The sequence below is a fragment of the Myotis nattereri genome (genome assembly GCF_964212035.1).
Source record: "Myotis nattereri genome assembly, chromosome: 16".
Taxonomy (NCBI): Eukaryota; Metazoa; Chordata; class Mammalia; order Chiroptera; family Vespertilionidae; genus Myotis; species Myotis nattereri.
The window spans coordinates 27,941,163-27,963,873 of NC_138091.1; the positions used below are offsets into that span (position 1 = coordinate 27,941,163).

Sequence of the window (22,711 nt, forward strand, 5' to 3'; positions counted from 1 at the left end):
TAGCTCAGTTAGCCGATGCTGGGCAGCCCTCAGCTCCTCTCCAGGATGGGCAGGGCCTTGGGAGTCACCTGATGGACCATCTTCTCCTAAATGGTACACCCGCTGCCAAGCTGCCAACAAATGGCCTGTGACAGGGAGCTCACCATCCCACTGGGCAGCCTGTGAACTAATCACCGAAAAGCTCTTCCTGCTACTGTCCGGCCAGGCTTTGCCTCTCTGTGATAACCATCCATCAGGGGTCTTAATTCTCCCTTAAAAGTGACACCATGTTCATAGCAGTATTATTCACAACAGCCAAGTGTCCATCAACAGATAAATGGAGAAACAAAATGTGGTCTATCCATCCAAGTGGAGTATTATGCAGCCTTAAAAAGGAAGAAAATTCTGATACATACTATACACTTCAATGGACAGTGAGCAGATTATGCTAAATGAAAGAAGCCAGTCACAAAAAGACAAATATTGTATGATTCCACTTACATGAGGCACCTAGAATAGCCAAATTCATAGAAACAGAAAGTAGAATGATGGTTGCCACGGGCTGGGAGGGGGGAGGAATGGGGAGTGTTTTATGGTTATAGAGTATCAGTTTTGCAAGATGAAAAGAGTTGCGGATGGATGGTGATGATGGTTGCACAATGACGTGAATGTACTTAGCACCACTGAATGCACACTTAAAAATGGTTAAGATGGTACGTTATAATTTATGTATATTTACCACAATTAAAAACAAAAGTGAGCCCAACTGGTGTGGCTCAGTAGTTGAGCGTCGACCCATGAACCAGGAGGTCAAGGTTCGATTCCTGGTCAGGGCACATGCCCTGCTTGTGGGCTCAATCCCCAGGAGGGGACGTGCAAGAGGCAGTTGATCAATGATTCTCATCATTGATGCTTCTATATCTCTCTCCCTATCCCTTCCTCTCTGAAATCAATAAAAATATGTTTTAAAAAACCACAAAATAAAACAAAAGTGATACAGAACACTTCTAGCATCGCTTTTCCTTATAAAAACCTCTGAATATTTTACCTGAACACAGTATCTCTTTCACTGAGTTCTGGGTGATAACATCAAGCAAAGTAAGTCTAGTATTGGCTGCTCTCTTTGCCTGCTGAGGTCCATGCCCCATCTCACCATCTGGGATCTGTCTTAGGAAGCACCATTCATATTCTGGGTCTGGGAAGACCATGGCAGGAGGGGTGGCTCAGAAATCCTTTTTTGCTAGTGTCCCTCATTTGTAAGTTTGCAAAAACAGTATAACCATAGTGCCCATGTCAATTACCAACCTCACTGGGTTGCTGAAAAGGTGAAACGAGTTGACACATATAAAGCACAAAAAACATGCCTGGCACATAGTACACGCCACTGCCTGATACTAGTATCTAGATCTGAGGCAAAGATGGCGAGTTTGCCCTGCACAATGGCATTAAAACTTCTGAACCCCAATGACCTTAAGTGGAGAGCCGGGAGCCCCGGTTTTGGTACAGCGCTCCCTAGGCCAGCTTCATGTACAATACCTGCCTGGTCCCCGAAGGCTCTGGGGTTTGCCACGCTGACCCAGTCACACCCTCTGTCCTGCTCTTTAACTGAGAAGAGACTGAGGGTCCAGGAGGGCTAGTTCAAGGTCAAACACAGTGAGTTCATGGCGAGATTGAAAGGATTCCCGGTGCAGGGCTCTGTCTGCCCACACTTCTGGGCCAGGGCCATGTTCTGTCTGTCTGTCCCTGCTGGCTGCCTCAGTTTCCCCCAAAGCTGAGCAAATGTCATATAAATGACCAGTCCCCCAGCAGTTGAGGGGTTAAGCTAGAAAGCCACCCCTTCCCACCAGCTGCCTCATTTTCCTGGCCCATTATTCCCTCTAATAAAATGAGTGCAGTTAAACAACAGGAGAGAAGAAAAACCATCTCACACACACACAGCCAGCACTCCTGCTGTGATAAATTTTGAAAAGCCTGTGGACCCCTGGGGAATACAAACCTTTTAATTTCACTCTCTCCCAGAGCCCTGTAGGTGCGATGGCACCCAAGGCAGTCACCGGTACCCTGGGCACCTTGCTCACCCACCCGGTTAAGCGCTCAGAGGCTGACACCCAGGCAGGGAGCTTCCGTTCCATATCCCGGGCAGAAACAGTTTCTTGTTTAATGACTTCAAGAAAAACCAACACAGGAGACGGGAAAGCATGACACAGATAAATTAGGGAGTGAGTATCTGTCCTACAATAGGAGTTTTACTTAATAAAGTGAACCTTACGACACAGAATTTGTTGGTGACATTTTGACAACAGTCTTGCCTTGTGCTTTGACAATATGATTCAATTCGTGAAAATTCAGGCCTCCAACATTTAAGGAAAACATCTATCACATGGAGCCAAGTGTGAGCAAATATCTGGCATATTAAAAAATGGAAATCTGGCCTAGAGCCCTCAGCAAAAGGCAATTAATAAATTATTCAATTATGTGCATCTCCATGCTTCTGGTGTTTAAAATGAGAAGTCTGGATTGTGGCATCCAGGCCTTTTGTTGAAACAGTTTCTGAGTTTAATCCGTGGGTGTAAACTGCAAGCTTTTTGAAACTCAACCTGTTTTTATGTAAAATAAGACAGGCTTTGATTTAAGGCGAAACCTCTCATTTAATCAGGTAGTCCTGAGAATACAAGTGTCAAACATTTTTCTATTATGTATCTAGAGCCAAAGGGACACATTTTCTGATCTTTCTCTGTGCAGATACAGGCAGAATTTATTCAGATAAAAGACTGGCCTTGGTTGGTGTGGCTCAGTTGGTTGAGGGTCATCCTGTGCACCAGGAGGTCGCTGGTTCGATTCCTGATCAGGGCACATGCTCAGGTTTCAGGTTCGGTATCCAGTCTGGGTGTATACCGTAAGCAATCGACCATGTTTCTCTTTTACATCGATGTTTCTCTCTCTCCCTCTCCCTCTTTTTTTTTTTTAATTGTATGTGTACACACATATATATAAACACACACACATACAGGACCTCCCAGCTATGTGGAGACTTGCCAGTGGAAAGCATTTTCTCATCCATTTTTTCATGTCTTTCTCTACCTTGTGAAGAAGGAATTACAGGTAAGAGAACTGAGGGCCTAAAAAGTTAAGGAACTCACAGCTATTACAACGGCGACGCTCATATTCAAATCTAGATTTTCTGCTGTCAAGTCCACGCTTTTTCTCCCTTCTGTTCTGACGAGGTGTTTTACTGTGTGCACACACACAGACCAATCTTCATTTCGGAATTAAAATCAATGGCATATTTATTCGGTTGGACCACAGGAAATTGCTGATATTTAAGTGCTTCTGACCCAAAGAAACGGCAACTTCATATGGTTGGACCCAAGGCATCTCTGAAATGCTGGGCGCCGAGCTAATTCGGGTACAGGTGGCCTCTGGACGAAAGGAAACCAATCTTTTAAAATGAGATTGTTTTTCACTGTCAAATAAGCACCACACAACTTTCTAGGGAGAGGCCGCCGCGAGTCATGCTCTGGGGACTGCGAAGCTCCCCGCTGGCCCGGCAGAGCCGTGTCCTTCTGGAAGGGCAATGGGTTCTGGGCCCCGGCTGCTCATCACCGCCACAGGCACGGGCTCCTTGCCAGAGAGAAGCGTGAACGGGAATAAGACTGCTTTCACGCCTCCCTCCTCAACCTCGCGCCCTACCCCTCTGGTCTCAGGGTGGTCTGCCCTCACCATGGGAACTCCCAGGGCATCAGGGCTGTTTCCCAGGCGGTGGGGAAGGGGCAGGAGCCAGGCATCTTTACGAGCCCCTGTCTGTTTCTTCTCTCCCGTGTTCTCTTGGTGGTGCTTGCTCATTCCCCTTTCATACAGACATATCTTGGGGGGAAAAGGAGGGGGTGGTTAGCATTTCCTTCCCAGACAGAAGGAATTGGGGCAGGAGGAGGGGGGAGTGGAGGAGGCGGGACTCAGAGGAAAAGCTGTGTCTGGGGAAAGTGGTGGCACTGACACAGCATGGCCCATTTAGGAGGGGCACGCGACGCGGCACCGCGCTCCAGGTTCTCCGCAGGCCAAGCCGTGTGTGCGCGTGTGCACGTGAGTAAACACACACGCACAGACGCACATGCACACGGGCTTTCCCGAGCCTGCTGTAGTTCTCCAAGTGCTCACTTGCAGTTAACAAAATTCAGGCAAGTAGCAAGTAGAGTCAGTGTGGGTCTGTGCGTCCCTCTTCCCCTCTCTCTTCTCTTCTCTCCTTTCTCCCTTTCACACTCTCTTGCGATGTGCAAAGGGGACTTCGGTGAAAAGTACAGGGATGGTGCTGAGGAGTGGGGCAGGTGAGAGTGGCAATGACTAAGATGAAATGGGAGAATCCATAAACGATTGTAACTGAGTATTCACACCTACCACGTGGTGGGGATAGTGCTGGAGGAGGGGGGCAAGGGCTGGAGGACCCCAAAGAGAAGCGATGCCTTTCTGGACACTGTTCGTTCGTTCATTCATTCATTCCTCATTCAGTGAAATTAGTAGCATTATCTACCACGTGTCCAGCCCTGCCCCAGGCACTGGGGAAACAGATGTGTAAGACCTGGGACCTGCCCGGAGGCTCCCAGGCCAGCAGGGCCATTAGCCAGGGTGGGCCAACCACTGCCAGCGACACCTCCTTCGGCCTCTAAACTTCAGACTCCGTCCAAAACAAGGTGCAGTCTTCTTTGACCTCCTCTGAAACTATCAGGTGAATTCTTATTTCTATCCTGGTGTCTTTTGTGAGGATCAGGGAATTAGGTTAGCACTTATACTGAGCGGTTACTTTCACTTTATCCCATTTACTTTTATTTTTTAAAATATATTTTTATTGATTTCAGAGAGGAAGGGAGAGGGAGAGAGAGCTAGAAACATCAATGATGAGAGGGAATCATTGACTGGCTGCCTCCTGTATGCCCCCTACTGGGGATCGAGCCCAAAACTCGGGCATGTGCCCTTGACCAGAATCGGACTTGGGACCCTTCAGTCCACAGGCTGATGCTCTATCCTCTGAGCCAAACCGGCGAGGGCTCACTTTATCCCACTTATCACATAGCATCCCATTTCGCAGATGTAGAAACTGAGGCAGTGAAGTCATATGCCGAAGGTCACTCTTTAGCAAGTCAGTGGCTGGGATTCAGATCTAGGCTGCCTCGCTCCATAGCCCCCGCTGTTAACCAGTACCAGTGGTTCTCAACCTTCCTATTGCCGCGACCCTTTAATACAGTTCCTCATGTTGTGGTGACCCCCAACCATAAAATTATTTTCATTGTTACTTCATAACTGTAATGTTGCTACTGTTATGAATCATAATGTAAATATCTGATATGCAGGATGTATTTAGGCGACCCCTGTGAAAGGGTCGTTCGACCCCCAAAGGGGTCGTGACCCACAGGTTGAGAACCGCTGCATTAAACGCTATGACAATTCAGGAAAAGGCAAAGCAGAGAGTGAGAAATGGAATGGCTGACTGTGACTTTGGATAAATTCCATAACATATCAGAGCCTTCTTCTTTTTTTTTTTAATCTTCACCTGAGGATTTTTTTCTCCTTTTTTCTTAAATATATTTTTATTGATTTCAGAGAGGGAGAGGGAGAGAGAGATAGAAACATCAATGATGAGAGAGAATAATTGATTGGCTGCCTCCTACACACCCCACACTGGGGATTCAGCCACAACCTGGGCATGTGCCCTGACTGGGAATTGAAGCATGACCTCCAGATTCATAGATCGAGGCTCAACCACTGAGCCATGAGGATTTTTTCCCCATTGTTTTTTAGAGAGAGTAAAAGGGAGGAATGAAGGGGGGTGGGGTGGGGGGGAGGGAGAAAGAGAGAAACATTGATGTAAGAGACACATCGACTGGTTGCCTCCCACACGTGCCTCGACCTGGGGCGGGGAGCGAATCCACAACCAAGGTACATGCCCTTGACTTCGAATTGAACCTGCAACCCTCCAGTGCCCAGACTGACCCTCTAACCACTTAGACACACCAGCCAGGACTCAGAGCCTTCTTTTTAATTGGAGAATTTTGATGTGATGACCTCTAAGGTCCCTTTATTTTTAGCAATCTATGGCAAACAACGAATTACAATTCGGATGTGTGACAGTGGTCAAGAATTTTAACGCTTTTTAAAGTCACCGAGTGGGAAAGAGGCCGAAGAGGGAGACGGCCGATTCCTCAGCAAAGCCATAACTGGAGTAGATACGAATCGTGTCCTGAGGAGCCCCGTTTGCAACAGGCCTGCAGATGGTGAGAGTCTCTGGGAACTCTGCTACCAGCCGGGTCTGCCCAGCACTTGAGGGGTCTGCGCTGGAGCTCGGATGAGGGATCCTCATCCCAAACCCGGCCCCACCCTATTCACACCTGGGCCTGGAGACAGGTAAGGGGAGGCCACAGAAGGCATGCTGGGGCCGAGGTGCTCACCATCACGATGTTGGCCAGATGGGCAGAGACAAGCGCGTACACCCCTCCAGAGGAGCCCACGACGGGCGCGGTCATGTCAGCCACAGACACCGCCAAGGATCCTGGGGCAGAGAGAGTGAGAATTCAAGAATGCTGGTGGCGGCTCCTCATCCCCATTTCAGACCCTCAGATGCCTCAGCCTTGGGGGTAAGACTGCAGAGCAAAAGGCTCCTTCTCTTCCTCCTTCGACTTCATGTTACCTTGGAGCTCCCTAAGGATTCATTTAGGGCTGAAAGAACCATTTGATTCCAACTTTTCCTTTTACAGCAGCGGTTCTCAACCTGTGGGTCGCGCCCCTTTGGGGGTCGAACGACCCTTTCACAGGGGTCGCCTAAGACCATCGGAAAACACATATATAATTACATATTGTTTTTGTGATTAATCACTACACTTTAATTATGTTCAATTTGTAACAATGAAATTGGGGGTCACCACAACATGAGGAACTGTATTAAAGGGTCGTGGCATTAGGAAGGTTGAGAACCACTGCTTTACAGTCAGGGAAACAAAGGCTCAACAAAGGAAAGCAAGTATTTGCCTCTCAATCCAACCTCTGCTTTCCAATGTGCCGTCTCGGGGTTCTGGAGCAATAACAAAAACTACAGGGGTAGCCCAGTTGGTTTGGCTCAGTGGATAGAGCATCAGCCTGCGGACTGAAGGGCACCTGCCAGGGTTGCGGGCCCAATCCCCAGTAGGGGGCGTGCAGGGGGCAGCCGATCAATGATTCTCCCTCTTCATTGATGTTTCTAACTCTCTCTCCCTCTCCCTTCCTCTCTGAAATCAATAAAAATATATTTTAAAAAAATTACAGAGGTAGTTACTGCAAAAACACGTACCACCTATGGGCACTGTGTGTCAAACACCGGCCAAGTATTTTACATACATTCATTCTCCCCTTGAACCCTCAAGACAGCCCTTTGAGAAAGGTGCTAGTAGCCTCATGGCTCACCTTTTGGAAAGAACCAGAACCTGCATTTCAGTCCAGGTCTTAGCCTTGATAGTGGCCACTCCCCGAACTGGTCCAGAAGTTAACCACCCTCTGCCATCGCTCTCTGCTCAGTGGCATCTAGAAACCTGCTTAGGTCACCTCCAACCTCCCTCCAGCCGAGGGAAATCACAGAAGGCCAACAAGTTTCCAGAGCAAATGGGGCATCTTTGGAAGGAAAAAAAAAATGCCCTTGAAAAGTCTCCAGGAAGAGAGAGATGATGTCACAGCCTCTGGGGGAAAGACAGGCATGGACTCTTGGTCTGGGGGATGACAAACTTTTGTCCTGGGAGGAAAGCTGGGGGAGAAGAGCTGAGAAATGTATTGTTCTGGTCTCATTTAAGTGTGATCAATGCTTTGGCTTCGAGGGAAGGGCACAGAGACTAAAAATAACTGGGAGGTAGAGCCCAGGGCCCGGAGGATGAGAGGTAGCTGGCCTGGGAAGTGTGCAGAAATCACCACTGGAAAATGCCTGCGGGCTCATGAGCCAATTAGCTGCTGCCAGGGTGGAGAGAGGAGGGACAGGCAGAAGGCCAAATTCTGCAGGTTCCATAGGGGTGGAGGGCCCACTACTTAGGCGGTGGCTGAGCCCAGCCGGGAACCGGGAACCAGACCACCTGATACCTTGGGCTCAGAGAGCCCCTGTAACATCATCCCTTTCTCCCCAGGTGCCCGCCCCACCCCTCTCAAGGCTCCCGGGCTCACTGAGCTCCTCCAAAGAAGGGATCCCCACGACTGGTTGGTTCTTGGTCTCAAGGGGGATGTAATTTCCCAGGGAAACACAAACTATAAACTGAGAACTCCCAAGTCCTTCTGCCCTCCCAGGGCAGCTATAAATCTCTCCTCTCCTCTTTCATGCCTTCCCTCAGGCTTTAATTAGGTATTGATCTATTGTCAGATAACTTTTTTTTTTTGTACTGCCTAGCCACAGGGTCACCCATATAGAAGAGGGGGGAAAAAATCTCAGGGTGGCAAACAGACTGGCGGCAGGATCTGCATGACAAAGGATTCCCACGCTCTCCTGCCGGGCTGGCTGACAAGGCTGCATTGCAGGGCAGCGAGGGCTGGCTGCCCAAGCCGCCCCGCTCTTCAGCTTGCTCCTCATTAATTACCGCAGGGACAGAGAGAGCCTCCCTGGGCTGGCCTCTTCCCTCAGCACAAGTCCCTACAAACCCGCCAGCTTCTGCTCCCTGGGCCTCCCCAGTGTGGTCCACCAGGGACAGAGACATCAGCAGGGTCCCCAGGGAGCCCCTCACTGACCTTTCCCTCACCCTACCCGTGGATCAGAGTCCTGACCCAGGGCCAGGGGTCATCCTGGGATTGTGGAAGAAGTATGGAATGGGGGTGTGGCTGGCTAGCTGTGTGACTTGGACACAGCCCCTGAATTCTTTGGGCTTCAGTTTTCACATCATAAATATTTGCTGAGATGAGGAGGTCTCAGGCTTTCCAACTTTTGAGCAGTGAAACCCTTTTTTCAAAGGAAACCTTACCCACATCCTACACCAAGGAACAGAGCGCAGATATCAGCTGAATGGGGAGGGGTCTGGGGAGCAAAGTTTGCCGCCCACAGGAGGGGGCCTTAAAGGTCCCTTTCAAATGAGAAATTCAGTAATTTGAGTCTCAGACCCTGGTTCTAGCATATTTTTTAAAAATTATATTTTTATTGATTTCAGAGAGGAAGGGAGAGAGAGAGAGAGAGAGAGAGAGAGAGAGAGAGAGAGAGAGAGAGAGAGAATGCTAGAGAGCTAGAAACATCAATGATGAGAGAGAATCACTGATGAGCTGCCCCCCTGCAGGCCCCACACTGGGGATGGAGCACACAACCCGGGCATGTGCCCTGACCAGGAATCAAACCATGACCTCCTGGTTCATAAGCTGACGCTCAATGACTGAGCCATGCCAACTGGGAGGTTCTAGCATCTTGAAGGTAATAAATCTGGACCCACCTACCCTCCCTTTGTGGCACTGACTTCCCTCAGGGACTGCTCTGACTATTAGGTTAGCTTGCCGCTGAGGTCCAGTAATTGGGACTGGGTGAGACAGGCAAGACAAGCCCTGGAGCCCTCCTGTGGTCCCTCCCTGGCCCCGATCGTGCACCGGTGGGGTCCCTCGGCTGGCCTGCAGGGATCGGGCTGAAACCAGCTCTCTGACATCCCCCAAGGGGTCCCAGATTGCGAGAGGGTGCAGGCCAGGCTGAGGGACCCCAGCGGTGCACAATTCTGCGCACCGGGCCTCTAGTCTATAATAAAAGCTTGGTGGAACATTGGAGATACTAGGTTTTACAGTGTTGAAAGGATTGGCCATTTAATTGTTAACCAGAGTGAAATACACATGGGCCTCCAGTATTGGCTGGAAGCACAGGGCGGAGAAGAACCTCTACCCCAGGTCTAGCCCTTCTTAGCTGAGCAAATTGCACAAGTCACTCCATGGTTCTGAAGTGACCGCAACATGGGGGGGGGCAGTGGCCCCTCTCTGGATGGTTGTGATGGGTACAGCAAAGGGCACGTGTGAACCCTTTATCGCATGCCTGGAACCCGACGTGCTCAGCAGGGGTAAGCTCTCCTTGTTACAAACTGTGCCAGCCTTGGATTTAGAATATTTTCACTGGGCAGGAATGAAAGAGCAGGGCCTGATGTCTATAAAGACCTTCCTTGGGTTCTGACAATTAAATTATCTGCACAAAGGAGAACGCATGCCTTTTGGTTCTTATAAGATGGCTTTGGTTTTGAGCACAGCCTTGGGGGTTAGACCACTTGGGTTGGAGCCCAGCTCCACCACTTTCTACTGTGGCCCTTCCTGGGCAAGTCACTTAGGCTTTCTAAGCCTTGGTTTCTGTATCTGTTATAGGCGAAGAGTAATAGTACCTGCCTCATGGACTTTTTGTGAGGATTGAATAAAATATGGCCTGTAGGGCAGGCACTTGATTACTGGCTGTCCGGTCAGGGTCTAGCTGTCTGTGAATGGATCCCCTTTCTGAGCGGAGAGGAAGGGAGGGGTACGGGCAGATCAGTCAGATCAATCTAGGAGATAAATAGCATGACGTGGTGTGACGAAAGTGCCCTTGAGCCTGAGCGATGACTCAGAACAGCACACATCATTGCTTGGTGACAGCCCCACACCTCGTATTTAGCTGGCAAGCTCCCCCTCTGTCTGTGCACCGTCCCGCTCTGCACGGGCATTGCTGCGAAGATACCTGCACTGTCTCCCCGCTGTGCGTCGTCTGGTCTTGGTGGGGCGTGAGTCATTTGGAATCTTTCTCTCTTCTGGGTTATTGGCTCTCCCATCTCCTCGACTACTGACTGCGAGTGTCTGAGTGTCTTTCCTGTTCCTCATCATTAACCATCTGGGTCTCTGAGCACTAGGTCTGGAAAGTGTGGCTATAAATCCCCAGATGTCAAGGCTCGGGGGGTGCGTGGGTGGCTGAGTGAGTCTAGCACAGAGCACAGAGGTGCTCATTAGACCTTCGCACAAGGATGTGGGAGGTGCCGGATTCTGGGCCAAGCGGGCGTGGGTGCTGTCCAAGGTACCCACGGCTTTCACCGCAGCTCACGGAGGAGCGAAGGAGCCGGCACTGGACCAACATCCAGGCTGAGGGTTCAGGAACCGGCAGACTGGCCCTGCCTGGCAGGCGTGAGACCCTTCCCCTTTCGATGCCTGAAGCCACTTCAGTTATTCCTGGAGTCCCTGCCTGCATGTTGTTTACAAGGCTGACGGTGCCCCACTCTCCTGATGACAAGCTTAATGCTCCTCAGGAAGGATTAAGATCTTACTTAAACACACACACACAAAGCTCCCTTGGGCTCAGCTGTCAAGGTGAAGAGCTGAGGCGGCAAACCTTGTTATAAAAAATCCGGCAATGAAGTTGGGAACATCATGGGAGAGGTTGCTCTGTTCGGAGGCCCAGCTGGTGCAGATGCTTCCTGCACAGCCTGCTCTGCTCTCCTCAGCTCACCCCGGCCCGCCTCACCCCGCACTGCGGAGGGAAGGGGGCATTCAGGCTGCCCTGTGCGCAAGGCCATGATCACCTGCCACGTGAGCCAAGTCAGTGGGGGCCCAGACTCATGGCTGGGCTGGCACGGATGCTTACCACCTTTCAGGCCAGATTCTCTCCTGTCAGTGGTGAGTCAATCAAGGGGACAGTGACCAGCTGAGCAGAGGCAAGATCTGCCTTTGGGGACAAGGACTGGCCTGGCCAGGGAGGCACCTCACTTCCCCCACACCTTGGATGTCCCTACAGGGATCTCACTGTGCCCTTGCAGTTTATGTAACACTGTCACTCCATGTGTCACCTCACTCCTAACGCCCTGCAGGCAGATCTTATTAGTTCACGCTTAATGCTTAATGGGGCCAGAGAGGTTAAGGAATTTCCCCAAGCTCACACAGCTGCAACATGGTGTTCCAAATCCTGTGCTCTCCTCTCCCTTGCCGTCAAATGCCTCCTTCTCTGGGTGGCAGGCCCCTTTCTAGATTCCCCAAGGAGGGGGGGAGATTTGTCTGGAGAGCAAGCCTAATAGTCAGGAGCTTTGGTGATGAGGGTCCTGGGCCCTCTGAAAGCCTGGGGCTTGCCTGACCCCATGGGGAGTCCCAGCCACCCTGGGGAGGTTTCTCCTATAGTCAGAGAGCCCACCTGCCTACCTGCCACCACACCAGCCACGTAGACCAGCCCAATGCGGGTCGCTCCATGCACCATCTCCAAGGGCACCCCCACCAGGAGCTGCAGCACCACATTGAGGCCCAGGTGTTCTATCCTGTATGGAGAGACCACACCCCATTCATTCATCCAGTCACCCATTCGTTTATTTGACAAACACTGTGTGCCAAGATGCTGGGGGTCCAGCAGTAAGCAAGACCCTATACCTTGCCTTTGAGGAACTCATGGTCTGGGATGGTGGGGGCAGGAGTCACAAAAGAGACAGATCGTCTTGGAAAAAGCATTCCTTCCACACCTTTCCCGCCACCTGAGGCGAGAACACGTGCAGGGCCTGGGTGGTAACTGGCAGTGTCTGCACTGGCCACAGTGAGAGGCTAATTGTGGTCAAGACCCAGCAACCCCATTGGCTGACACATGAAAAGCCAAGGCTTAGAGAGGGGCACTGACCAGCTTAGAGTCACTCAGCTGGTTCGTGACCGGGTTGGTAGCACAGCCCAGGTCTCTGATGTGCAGGCCCTGCTCCATTCACCAGGTCCCGAGGGCACGCTGGCTTGCTATTGTATCTATAAGAGCTACTGATATTTAAGGAGACAGATGTTGCCTGGCCAGCGTGGCTCAGTGGTTGAGCGTCGACCTATGAACCAGGAGGTCACGGTTCGATTTCCAGTCAGGGCACATGCCTGGGCTGCAGGCTTGATCCCCAGTGTGGGGCATGCAGGAGGCAACCAATCAATGATTCTCTCTCATCACTGATGTTTCTATCTCTCTCTCTCTCCCTCTCCCTTCCTCTCTGAAATTAATAAAAATACATTAAAAAATGAAAATAAAGAGAGAGGTGTTTTCAAAACAAGTGCAAGCGTCAGAGATGTGTCTCCGAGCTTAGTAATTCAGTTATCACTTAACATCTCACGGGGGAGGCCTCTCCCTCCTGATGGCGGGGACCCATTCTGCCTGAAACTCTCAGGGTTAGGGTTTCTGCCTTTTTTTTACCCTATCATGTGACCAGATCTTGTTGCTAAATGGTGTCTAGCTGAGTGCATGTCACTAGAAAATATCGTAACATTACTATTATTACATTGGTGTATGCTTTCAAGTTTACAAAGCACTTTAACATCCATTATCTCATATAAACTGAGCAGCTGGACAGCTCCCTGGGGAAGCGTAAGTTATAGGGTAACAGAGCATGTAACAAGGGGTCTGGATGCTGCCTGGCCTGCAGGCTCGGGTATCTGCCAATCCGGGAGGGTGCCTGTGAGGCAGCACATGACTCAGGTCAGGCTCTGTTCCCAAATTCCCACCATCTCTGCAATCTTGTGGCTCCCCACCCCGACCCCCCGACTGTGCCAGCCAAAGGACCCTAGATTAGGAATGTCAGAAAAATTTGCTGAAAAGGAGCTGGGTCGTAGCCTCAGATTCATAGACAGAGAGACCTCAGAGGTTTTCTGCTCCCGCCTCCTTGGTGTACAGCCCAGAACTTGAGACTAGAAGAGGCCAGGTGAGGAGAGCCCAGAGCTCCTGCCTCCCAATCCGACCTCCTTCTTCTCAACCACAGTGATTTCTTTTTTAAAAAGTGTATTTCTAAAGTGAAGGGAACCAGGTTTGCTAAAGTAATTGTGGTGATAGAAATGTATTAGCCTCAGAAGCTACTGAGGTGGTTCATTCTATCCTAGTACAGTGTAACTAAAAAAAAAAAAAAGTGTATTTTTATTGATTTCAGGGAGGAAGGGAGAGGGACAGAGAGATAGAAACATCAATGATGAGAGAGTCATTGATCGGCTGCCTTCTGCACGCCCCACACTGGGGATCGAGCATGCAACCTGGGCATGTGCCCTGACCGAGAATCAAACCATGACCTCCTGGTTCATAGGTCAACGCTCAACCACTGAGCCATGCCAGCCGGGCTCAACCATAGTGACTTCTGAATTCATGGGCTGGAGTGTGTCCCTGAGTAATGGGTCTCCCTGCGGGCTTTCCCTAGATGCTGGCCAGCTCTCCCTATCTCCTGTCTCCTGTGGCACCAGCCAGGAGCCCCTCCCTCAAGGTCACAGGCCTGGAGAATCCTCCCAGGGCTCTTTGGGACAGGCGTAGCTCCAGGAGAAGCAACGGCCAGAGAAAGGCTCGAGGCCATCCCTGTGCCTCCGGGGGGAGCATCTGTGCTCTGGCCACTCCGGCCTTTCAGCTCTTGGAGGCAAAGAATGGACAAGGAGGCCTTGGAGACATTGTCCATTCTCCCTCCTTATCTCATGGGATCAGGGGAGGCCAGAGGGCGGTCCTGCGAATAAGGCAGATAGTCTCAACCCACGTGCACCCACGGGCTTGGGCCTGGCCAGGGACGTCCCTGCTTCCTGTTGCCTCCAAATCTTGACTCACGAGAAGACTGATACATGACACGCCTCCCTCCCTCTGCTCCTTAGCCCTGTGAGATCAAAGCCTGGGACAGCAGGCAAGGCCAACAGCTGCGGCACAGTCCCCTCTGGCTCAGCGTGGAGGCGTCCATCGGAACCATCAGAAAGTCTCCTCACCCAAGCCCTCCCCAGCAGGTGCAGCCAATCAGGGGCTGGCACTGGTGCCATTTAGAGGCTCAGCAGGAAGGGTGGCTGACAGCGGGGCTCCCTCTTGGCCACTGTGGGTCTTTCCGCCGAGGAACAAGAGTGCTGGAGCCTCGGGGGCCAGAGCGATCCTCTTTCCACGTCCAACCCCAGGGACAGGCATCCCCCAGGGCTGCCCCAGACTAACAGTGAGCCCCTTTGCTTCTCTCCCTGGAGAGGCTGTAGAAGACACCACAGACGTCGGGGTTCAGGGACTCTGCTTTTCCAACTCAGCATTTCTACTACGTAAAAACAGTCTCCAGCCAAGATAGCGCTTTTAAAGGGAATTGGACCTGGGTAGTCACCTGGCCTGATCCTGGGTAAGAGGCACCAGGGAGAACTGACTGCTCTCCAGCCCTAAACGAGGCCACAAGGCTCTGTAAACAGAACAGTAAGTATTGCCAAATTCCTCAAGAAGACCCACACCATGTATGGAGAGCACTCTGGGGAGACGGCAGTTTCAAGAAATCTGTCCTTGATTTCACTGGTGGGGGCACTCACACACAACAGTTTACGGACAATGAATCTGGCAGCTGACCACATTTCCCTCTTTGCTTTGGCCACTAGGAAGCTCAGAAGAAGTTTATAACCGACCTCTAGCAAGTACATAGACTCACATGCTATGGATGTTTGTGCTGATTTCACTGTGGGATGTGAGCATTTTACTCTCTGTATTTCCCCTTTCCCATACACTCCCGATAACTCATATATTTTGGTATTAGATGAGTTTCAAGAAGTCACCTCAAATCCTGTGTCCAGGGAGACAAACTAAAAACTATATTTCAATCCAGGCTATCGGGGCTACTTCTTCTTCCATAGGGACTCTTGATAGAGGGAAAGAAGACAGGTACTCACCCCGCGTGCATGAAGATGTACGTCAGGTAGCGCCACGCCTGTGCTCGGAGCTGTGGGTGGTAAACCAGTGCGTTCTGCAGGTACCGGGGGTGGGTCACCTGCAGCACAAACTGATCCAGTGACACTCCGTTGTAGAGGAAAAAGGCCACCTAGGTGGAAGCACAGGATGGAGGGGGCCCATTACCAAGTGCAAAACTGCCCAGGAACCCTCTGGTGCTAACACTCGGAATCCTTGCTGGAAGTTGTCATCTTTCCTTCTCAGAGAATGAGGGACTCCCCCGCGGCCAGCGCTCAGCCTCACCTTCAACCATCTCCACCCCACTTCTGTTTGATTATTTTCCCTTAGCTATTCACAACATGGTCACATGATCTCGGCCCACACTTCCTTGGGGCTAAGCAGGAAGGGTTTGGAGGACTTTAAACTTTAATCCCAATAATAAAGAACATACCCATCTGGGGGATAAGGCAATGCCACACAAGTTGATTTAAAAAAAAACACCTATGGTAAAATACACAGAAATACAAGTTACCGTCTAAATCAGTTTTAAGTGTACAGTTCAGTGGCATGAAGTTCATTTAAATTGTTAGGCAACCATCACCACCATCCGCCCACAGAAGTCTTTTCACCTTGCAAAACTGAAACTTCGTAGCCATTTAGCATTAGCCTCCCATTCTCCTTTCCCCATCTCTGGCAACCACCATTCTACTTCCTGTCTCTATGAATTTGGCTACTCTAGGTAACTCGACTTCTGCTTATTTCACTTAGTATAATGTCACCAAGGTTCATCCATGTTGTTGATTAGGCCAAAATGTCCTTCCTTTTCTGAGGACGCGTAACGTTCCCATTGTATGAGTAAGCCACGTGTTGCTTATCATTCATCTGTTGATGAACATTTGGGTTGCCTCACATTTTAACTACTGTGAATAATACTGTTATGAACACGGGTGTACAAATATCTCCTTGAGTCCCTGCTTTCAATTTATTTTGGGTATATACACAGAAGTGGAATTGCCGGATCACGTGGTAATTCTGTTCAATTTTCTGAGTAATCGCCATACTGTTTCCCATAGCGGCTGCACCATGTTATACTCCGGCCAACAGGGCACAAGGGTCCCAATTTCTCTGCATCCTCACCACCACCCTGCATAAGCAGACTATGCAAATGACTACAGCACACTAACGTAAGCCCTAAAAGGGTATTTAACTATTTTTTTTCTGGAACTCTTTCTAAAATGCATCATTCATGTCCCTATGTTCTTAATCAGGCATGTGCATAATCTCTTAAGGATGCCTCAGGTACAGAGCTGGGCACCGGGAGTGATGTCTTCTCCAGCAATTGATGGGGCTTCCCTCCTACAACTAAATGGCCCCAAATTCTTGTGTTTAAGACTCAGGGCTAGCCCTCGCCAGTTTGGCTCATTGGGTAGAGCGTCAGCCTGCAGACCAAAGGGTCCTGGGTTTGATTCCTTCCTGGCCTGGGCCCTGGTCAGGGCTCGTGCAGGAGGCAACCAATCGGTGTCTCTCACATCGATGTTTCTTTCTGTCTTTCCCTTTCTCTTCCACTCTTCCTAAAAATCAATGGAAAAATATCCTCAGGCGAGGATTAACAAAAAACAAACGAACAACAACAAAAAAGACACAGGTCTACTTTTAAATGTTTTTTAAATTGATTTCAGAGAAAGGGAGAGGGAGAGAGGAATAGAAACATCAATGATGAGAGGGAATCGCTGATTGGCTGCCTCCTCCATGCCCCCTCCTGGGGATGGAGCCTGCAACCCAGGCATGTGCCCTTGACTGGAATCAAACCTGGGACCCTTCAGTCCCCAGGCCGACACTCTATCCACTGGGCCAAACCAGCCAGGTCAGGTTCTTACTTTTTATTGCTGGTTAATAGTGGGTCCCTTCTATTTTCTCTGTTATGGAATCAGAAAACTGGGTATCTAGAACTGTATTTAAAACAAAGAGCCTTGGGCTTTTGTACAAGGGCTTTGAAACAGTTATTTCAACATTTTCTTCTAGGATGGTGGTTTGAGTTTACATAGCCGAGGCTTATGGAAATTTGAAAACAATCTGGACACAAAATCTGGCTTCTCTGGATAACCTTGGACAAATGATTTACATTTTCTGGTTCTCGATTCCCTGACCTGGAAATGGGGATATGAATGCCTACACTTCCAGGGTAGTGATGAGGCTTAGAGCAGTGGTTCTCAACCTGTGGGTCGCGACCCCTTTGGCGGTCAAATGACCCTTTCACAGGGGTCACCTAAGACCATCCTGCATATCAGATATTTACATTACGATTCATAACAGTAGCAACATTACAGTTATGAAGTAGCAACGAAAATAATTTTATGGTTGGGTCACAAGATGAGGAACTGTATTTAAAGGGCCTGAAGGTTGAGAGCCACTGGCTTAGAGATAAAATACAGGAGGCCCCGCCGGGTGCCAGCATGCGATTCGGGAAGGCAGCTGTAATTAGCGTCGGGTTAGGGCTTCCTGGGTGGAGCCTGGACTGGCTCAGGCCCGCCAGCAGCGGGACTCCCCTGGGCTCTCTGGGGAGCCGTTCTGTCCACCTAACAGGATGCGGGTGGCCTGGCAACAAATACAGCTTCCAAGGCATCTCGTTATTATTGGTCCTCAAATAGAAGTTAATAAATAGACCGACACAGTAAGCATTTGGAGAAGGAGTCCAAGAATATCTCAGAAAAAAATCTCAATTTCAACGTGAACTTGGAAGAAGCCTTGGGCCTGCAGACCAGCTATTCTCATTTAGGAAAAAAGAAGAATGCCATGAAGCTTAACGATCCTGCCGTCTGATTAGGAACTTTGCAAGAACATATGCAGGGGTGGTAATTAGGCCCGTGGCTCTGGAAGAGAAACCGGTGAAGATTATAAAACGCCAAAGGGAAGCCGAGCATCCATTTAGGGGTGGGTGGGGTGGGTAGGGGGGGCCCACGGGTTCTTAGGCTGAACAGCCCACAGAATTCAGAGTTCCTCACGCATGCATGGGCCCTGATTCAGAAAAGGGTATCTGGGTTCTGTTGATATCGAAGCAGGAGACTTTTAGAATAACAATGGGTCTGGATGATTCCCTAAGGGGAGGCTGCTCTTTCAAAATGTGTTAAGTCCACATTTACCTGTTCAGAAACACTCCCATATGCATTTGTGGGAGGCTTTTGTGTTCCATTCTCTGGCTCAAGAGGGGGCCTACGGGAGAAGGAGGGCAGGCCTGCTTATTCCTGCTTCCCAGGCTGAGGATGGAGTTCCAGGGGGGCAAATGACCTGTCCACATTACTCACTCAGGGAGGAACTAAAATAAATTGGTTTTCGTGAGTTAGCCTGACTAACTCCCCCAAATCGGTGAACTTATTACATTGTTTTTGTTGTTACTGTTTAGCTGGGCTGGTCACATGGGGATTTTGCTGCAGTGACTACTGCTTGAAGTAAGAAGCTTTGGAAGATCTTTGGGGTCCAGGAAATAGGACTACACTGCAAGCCCTTTACTGGGGCTGGACTTGCAATGACAACTGCTACTGGCTCCTCCCTCAACCATCGGCTTTTGGTGGAGAAGATGCTGTCCTGCCCCTCACGATCTCAGACATCCTCTCGCCCTGGCTGTGCTGAGGCCGTGCGGCCCTTCCCCATCCTTGTCCTTGCCTCCAGCAGGGTGATGGTGATCATGAACCAGGGTGGGGGGCAGCAGGTGTAGCTGTCGTAGTACCACTTGCGGTCAATCTCCCGGGGCAGGGTCTCGTAGGCCACGTGACGGATGAGCCGCTGGGAGAGGTTCAGCCCTTTCTCCTCCAGCAGGGCCTTGCTGCAGAGCCGGCGGTTCCCCTGCAGGATGGCCTGGCGGAAGCTGTTGGACCGCTTGTTGCTCATCTGCACAGGAAACAGGGTGGGGGGCAGGGTCAGAACCAGGGTCTCCGGAGCCCCGACCCATTTCCCAGCCAGCACAATCCTTAGGCTTAACCAGGCCCGATCCCACCTTTCTTATGTTCTACAATAGCTCACCAGAAGCACTATTCACTGAGCTCTTACAGGTCAGGGGCTGTTCTAAGCACTTCACCATTTGTTGGTTCATCTGCTGCAGTCAGTCTACCTGTTACATAAGGCCTATGAATATCTCCATTTTGCTCGATGTGGAAACCAAAGCATAGAGAGTTTTTAGGACCCATCCAGTTCACACCCTGTAAGGCTCCTGAGCCTGTATTCATATAGTCACAGTACCTTCCTTCCATCCCCCCCATCTCTCATCCATCCATCACAACTGCCTGAGCAACTACTATGTGTCAGGCACATTGCCAGGCCCAGGGGATACAGTGGAGCTCGAGACAGATAAGTAACCAGCAATCACAGTTCAGAGTCAGGGCTGCTGCAGGAGCACATGGGAGGGAGTCCAACCTGGTCTCGATGTGGTCAGGGAGTGCTTCCTGGAGGAGGTGATATCTGAGTGAGAGCTGGAGGGTGAGAAAGACTTAGTGTCCTCATACACATTTGTGTGGGAAGGGTTGGGCAGCCCTTGCTGACTCTCCCAGAACCCAAAGCTGTGCCTGTGGAAGGTCACCACTCCCGAGTACCTTCAGGTGACTGGCCATGGAACCTGCCTAAGGGCTGACCCTGCCTTGGCAGCCTGAGGCTGCCCGGCACAGTAGAGCCCTGGCTGCTCACCCAGCAGTCAGCCTGGCTCCCAGAGATCAGAGCAGCCTGCTGACGTCCAGCCCCAAGGCCTCTGTTGCCTCTCATCTGCCCTCCACGACCACATTCTAGACCTTGATTACGAGGAGATGTCCTAGAGACTGAGTCCTCCCAACGCCAGAGCCCACAGCACTGCCTGGGTGGCTGTTCCACAGCAGCTGGGGTGGGGATTAGCAGCATATTCCTGGGACTGTGGGCCCGGCGGTGGACAAGAGGCTGAACCCGGAGGCAGGAGTCCAGAGAGGGCTGGCCAGGTGCACCAGGCAGACCAAGCACAGGGGTTTGAAGCCCTGTCGGGGGAAGGAAGCTGGAGGATCTGCATTCAGACCAAACGGTGGAATGAGCCTCCCTCTGCAGCCTTTCCCTCCTGGATTCTGCTGCCTCTACCTTAAAGTCTGGCTTAAAGCCCCAGCAGGCCTTCCCAGAGGAAGCCCTTCCAAAGATTCCCTATTCTCCTCCCCTCCATACCTACAAAGCTCGGGTCTGGTCCTTCCTACTGGCTCAGGAGTTCTGTAAATGCAGGCAGGGCTTGGGGCTCCAGGTACACGGTAAGCCCAAGACAGGATCCCAGTGTGCAGTATTTTGTAGCCACACTTACCACCCTCTCTTTCAGTCTCCGAGTGGGAATATGCACACGGGCGTGCACTGCATGCACACTCACAAACACACCCGCAGTCACACCCTGACGACCGTGCGGGGTCGGGCTCAGCTTGAGCACAGCAGCACGGTGAGCACCTACTCCCCACTCATCAGCTCCCCTGGTGTGCCTAGCACTATGCTGGGAGCAGGAGGAACCATGGTCTTGGGCCTCACGGAACTTATAAGGAGAGACAGGTTATAAACAGCAGCAAAAGAGGGTGTCATCTTAGTTATCTGGTGCCTAGAATTATCCCCACGTCATAAAGATGGGGACCAGAGCTTGGAGAGTAATTTCTCAAAGACCCATCCTTAGGAAATCAGAGTCAGGATTCACATCCAGATCTGCCTGCCTCTGGAATCCAGGTAATTGGCACTTTCCTGCCAAGTAGATAGGGATCCACTCCCTCCAGGTGGCTGCACCCCTTCCAGGCCTGGGGGAGCAAAGCCCATGCCAGATTCCAGGCCCCACTTTCCCCTCTGCCAGGCATCCTGGACAGAACACAACCTGCACGTCCTCACGTGACCACCCTGGACACTCAGCTGGGACGCAATGTGGTCTGTGCTATAAGAGAAGCCTGGCGCCCTGGCCAGGTAGGTCACTTGGTTGGAGCATCGTCCCCATAAGCCAAGGTTGTGGGTTCAATCTCCGGTCAGGGCACATACAAGAATCAACCAATGAACGCGTAAATAAGTGAAACAGCAGGTCGACGTTTCTCTCTTCAATCAATCAATCAAGAGAGACCTGGCAAAGCACTGTGGGGGTTGGGATGAGGAAGGTTCAGGAAGGAGGCAGAGTTTACCTGCTGGAAGAATACTACAGACAACAAAGTCTTTCATATATTTCACCTCGTTGAAACCTTGCAATGACCCCGAAGGAGGTAAAATCCAGGCTCAGAAGATCTTTCGCAGTGAGTGGCACAGGCAGAGCCAGGAGAGGGACCCAGGTCTGCCTGACTCCAGGCCCTGAGCTCTCTGCCCTCCCCAGAGCTTCCCGGCTGGTGACCTCCTCTTAGTCCTGGTCCCCAGGACAGCCCAGCTCACACGAACCCAGGCTCCAGCTGGCCGCTCCAGCTCTGAACTGACAGAAATCCCAACAGTGACAAGTCCCCTGTGGCTGTGAGTTCACAGAGGGCCCCACAGACCCCTTGCTGGAGAGAAGCATCTGCCGGGCCCAGCCAGGCCCTCGTGCTGCCCTGGACTGAGCAGGGGATGCAGCAGACGTGCTTGCGCTGGGCTGTGGATGAGCCTGTGCAGGCTCAAGCCTGTGGCCTGGTCTTTGGTGGCACAGCTGGGCTCTAAGTCCCAGGGCTCACCTCCACTGCCTGCCCCATGAATCGCGGCTGCCCCTTCTCCTGTAGCTCAGCTCTGACCCCTGCCCTCTACAAGGCCTGCTCCCTGGGTCCATTCTGAACAGCAGTGGAACCCAAAAGCCCTACTGCTGCTCCCTGTAATCGCTAGGCAAAGGCAGGCCCTCAGCCGAGAGGCAATTAAAGCAGGTCCAAAGCTGGGTGTCCACATCAGAGAGCCCACCTGGCACAGTACAGGTCTGAGTGGGACTGGCTCCCCCAGCACTGGCACCAGCGGGTGACAGAAGAGAGGACACTGTCTCACCCCTCAACTCAATGAGTGACAGAAGAGAGCTGACGTCCCCACCCATTTCAATAGGGAAACCAAGGCCAGACTCCAGCCTTGGATTCATCCTGTTAGTTCATGTAGAGTCCACTGACATTCCAACCATCCCGTGGCAGGTAACATGCTTCCTGCTGAACCCCACTGGACCCCACTCCAATCTCACCCCAATAATAACACAGCAGTAACCCTCAGAGCAGAGAGGAGGGA

At 51.1% G+C, this 22,711-nt stretch overlaps 1 protein-coding gene across 2 annotated transcripts in view; it reads right to left on the bottom strand.

Annotated features, from left to right (window-relative positions):
- The window catches only part of RHBDL3 (rhomboid like 3), a gene marked incomplete at both ends in the record, with an annotated part of 46,598 nt that overhangs the window by 6,945 nt on the left and 16,942 nt on the right, over window positions 1-22,711 (bottom strand). For both annotated transcript variants that reach the window (XM_081109904.1, XM_081109903.1), the window contains 4 exons: window positions 6,417-6,517; window positions 12,076-12,188; window positions 15,535-15,683; window positions 19,193-19,417. In XM_081109904.1, the coding sequence (XP_080966030.1) occupies window positions 6,417-6,517; window positions 12,076-12,188; window positions 15,535-15,683; window positions 19,193-19,417 (588 nt within the window). The remainder of the gene's footprint in view (window positions 1-6,416; window positions 6,518-12,075; window positions 12,189-15,534; window positions 15,684-19,192; window positions 19,418-22,711) is intronic.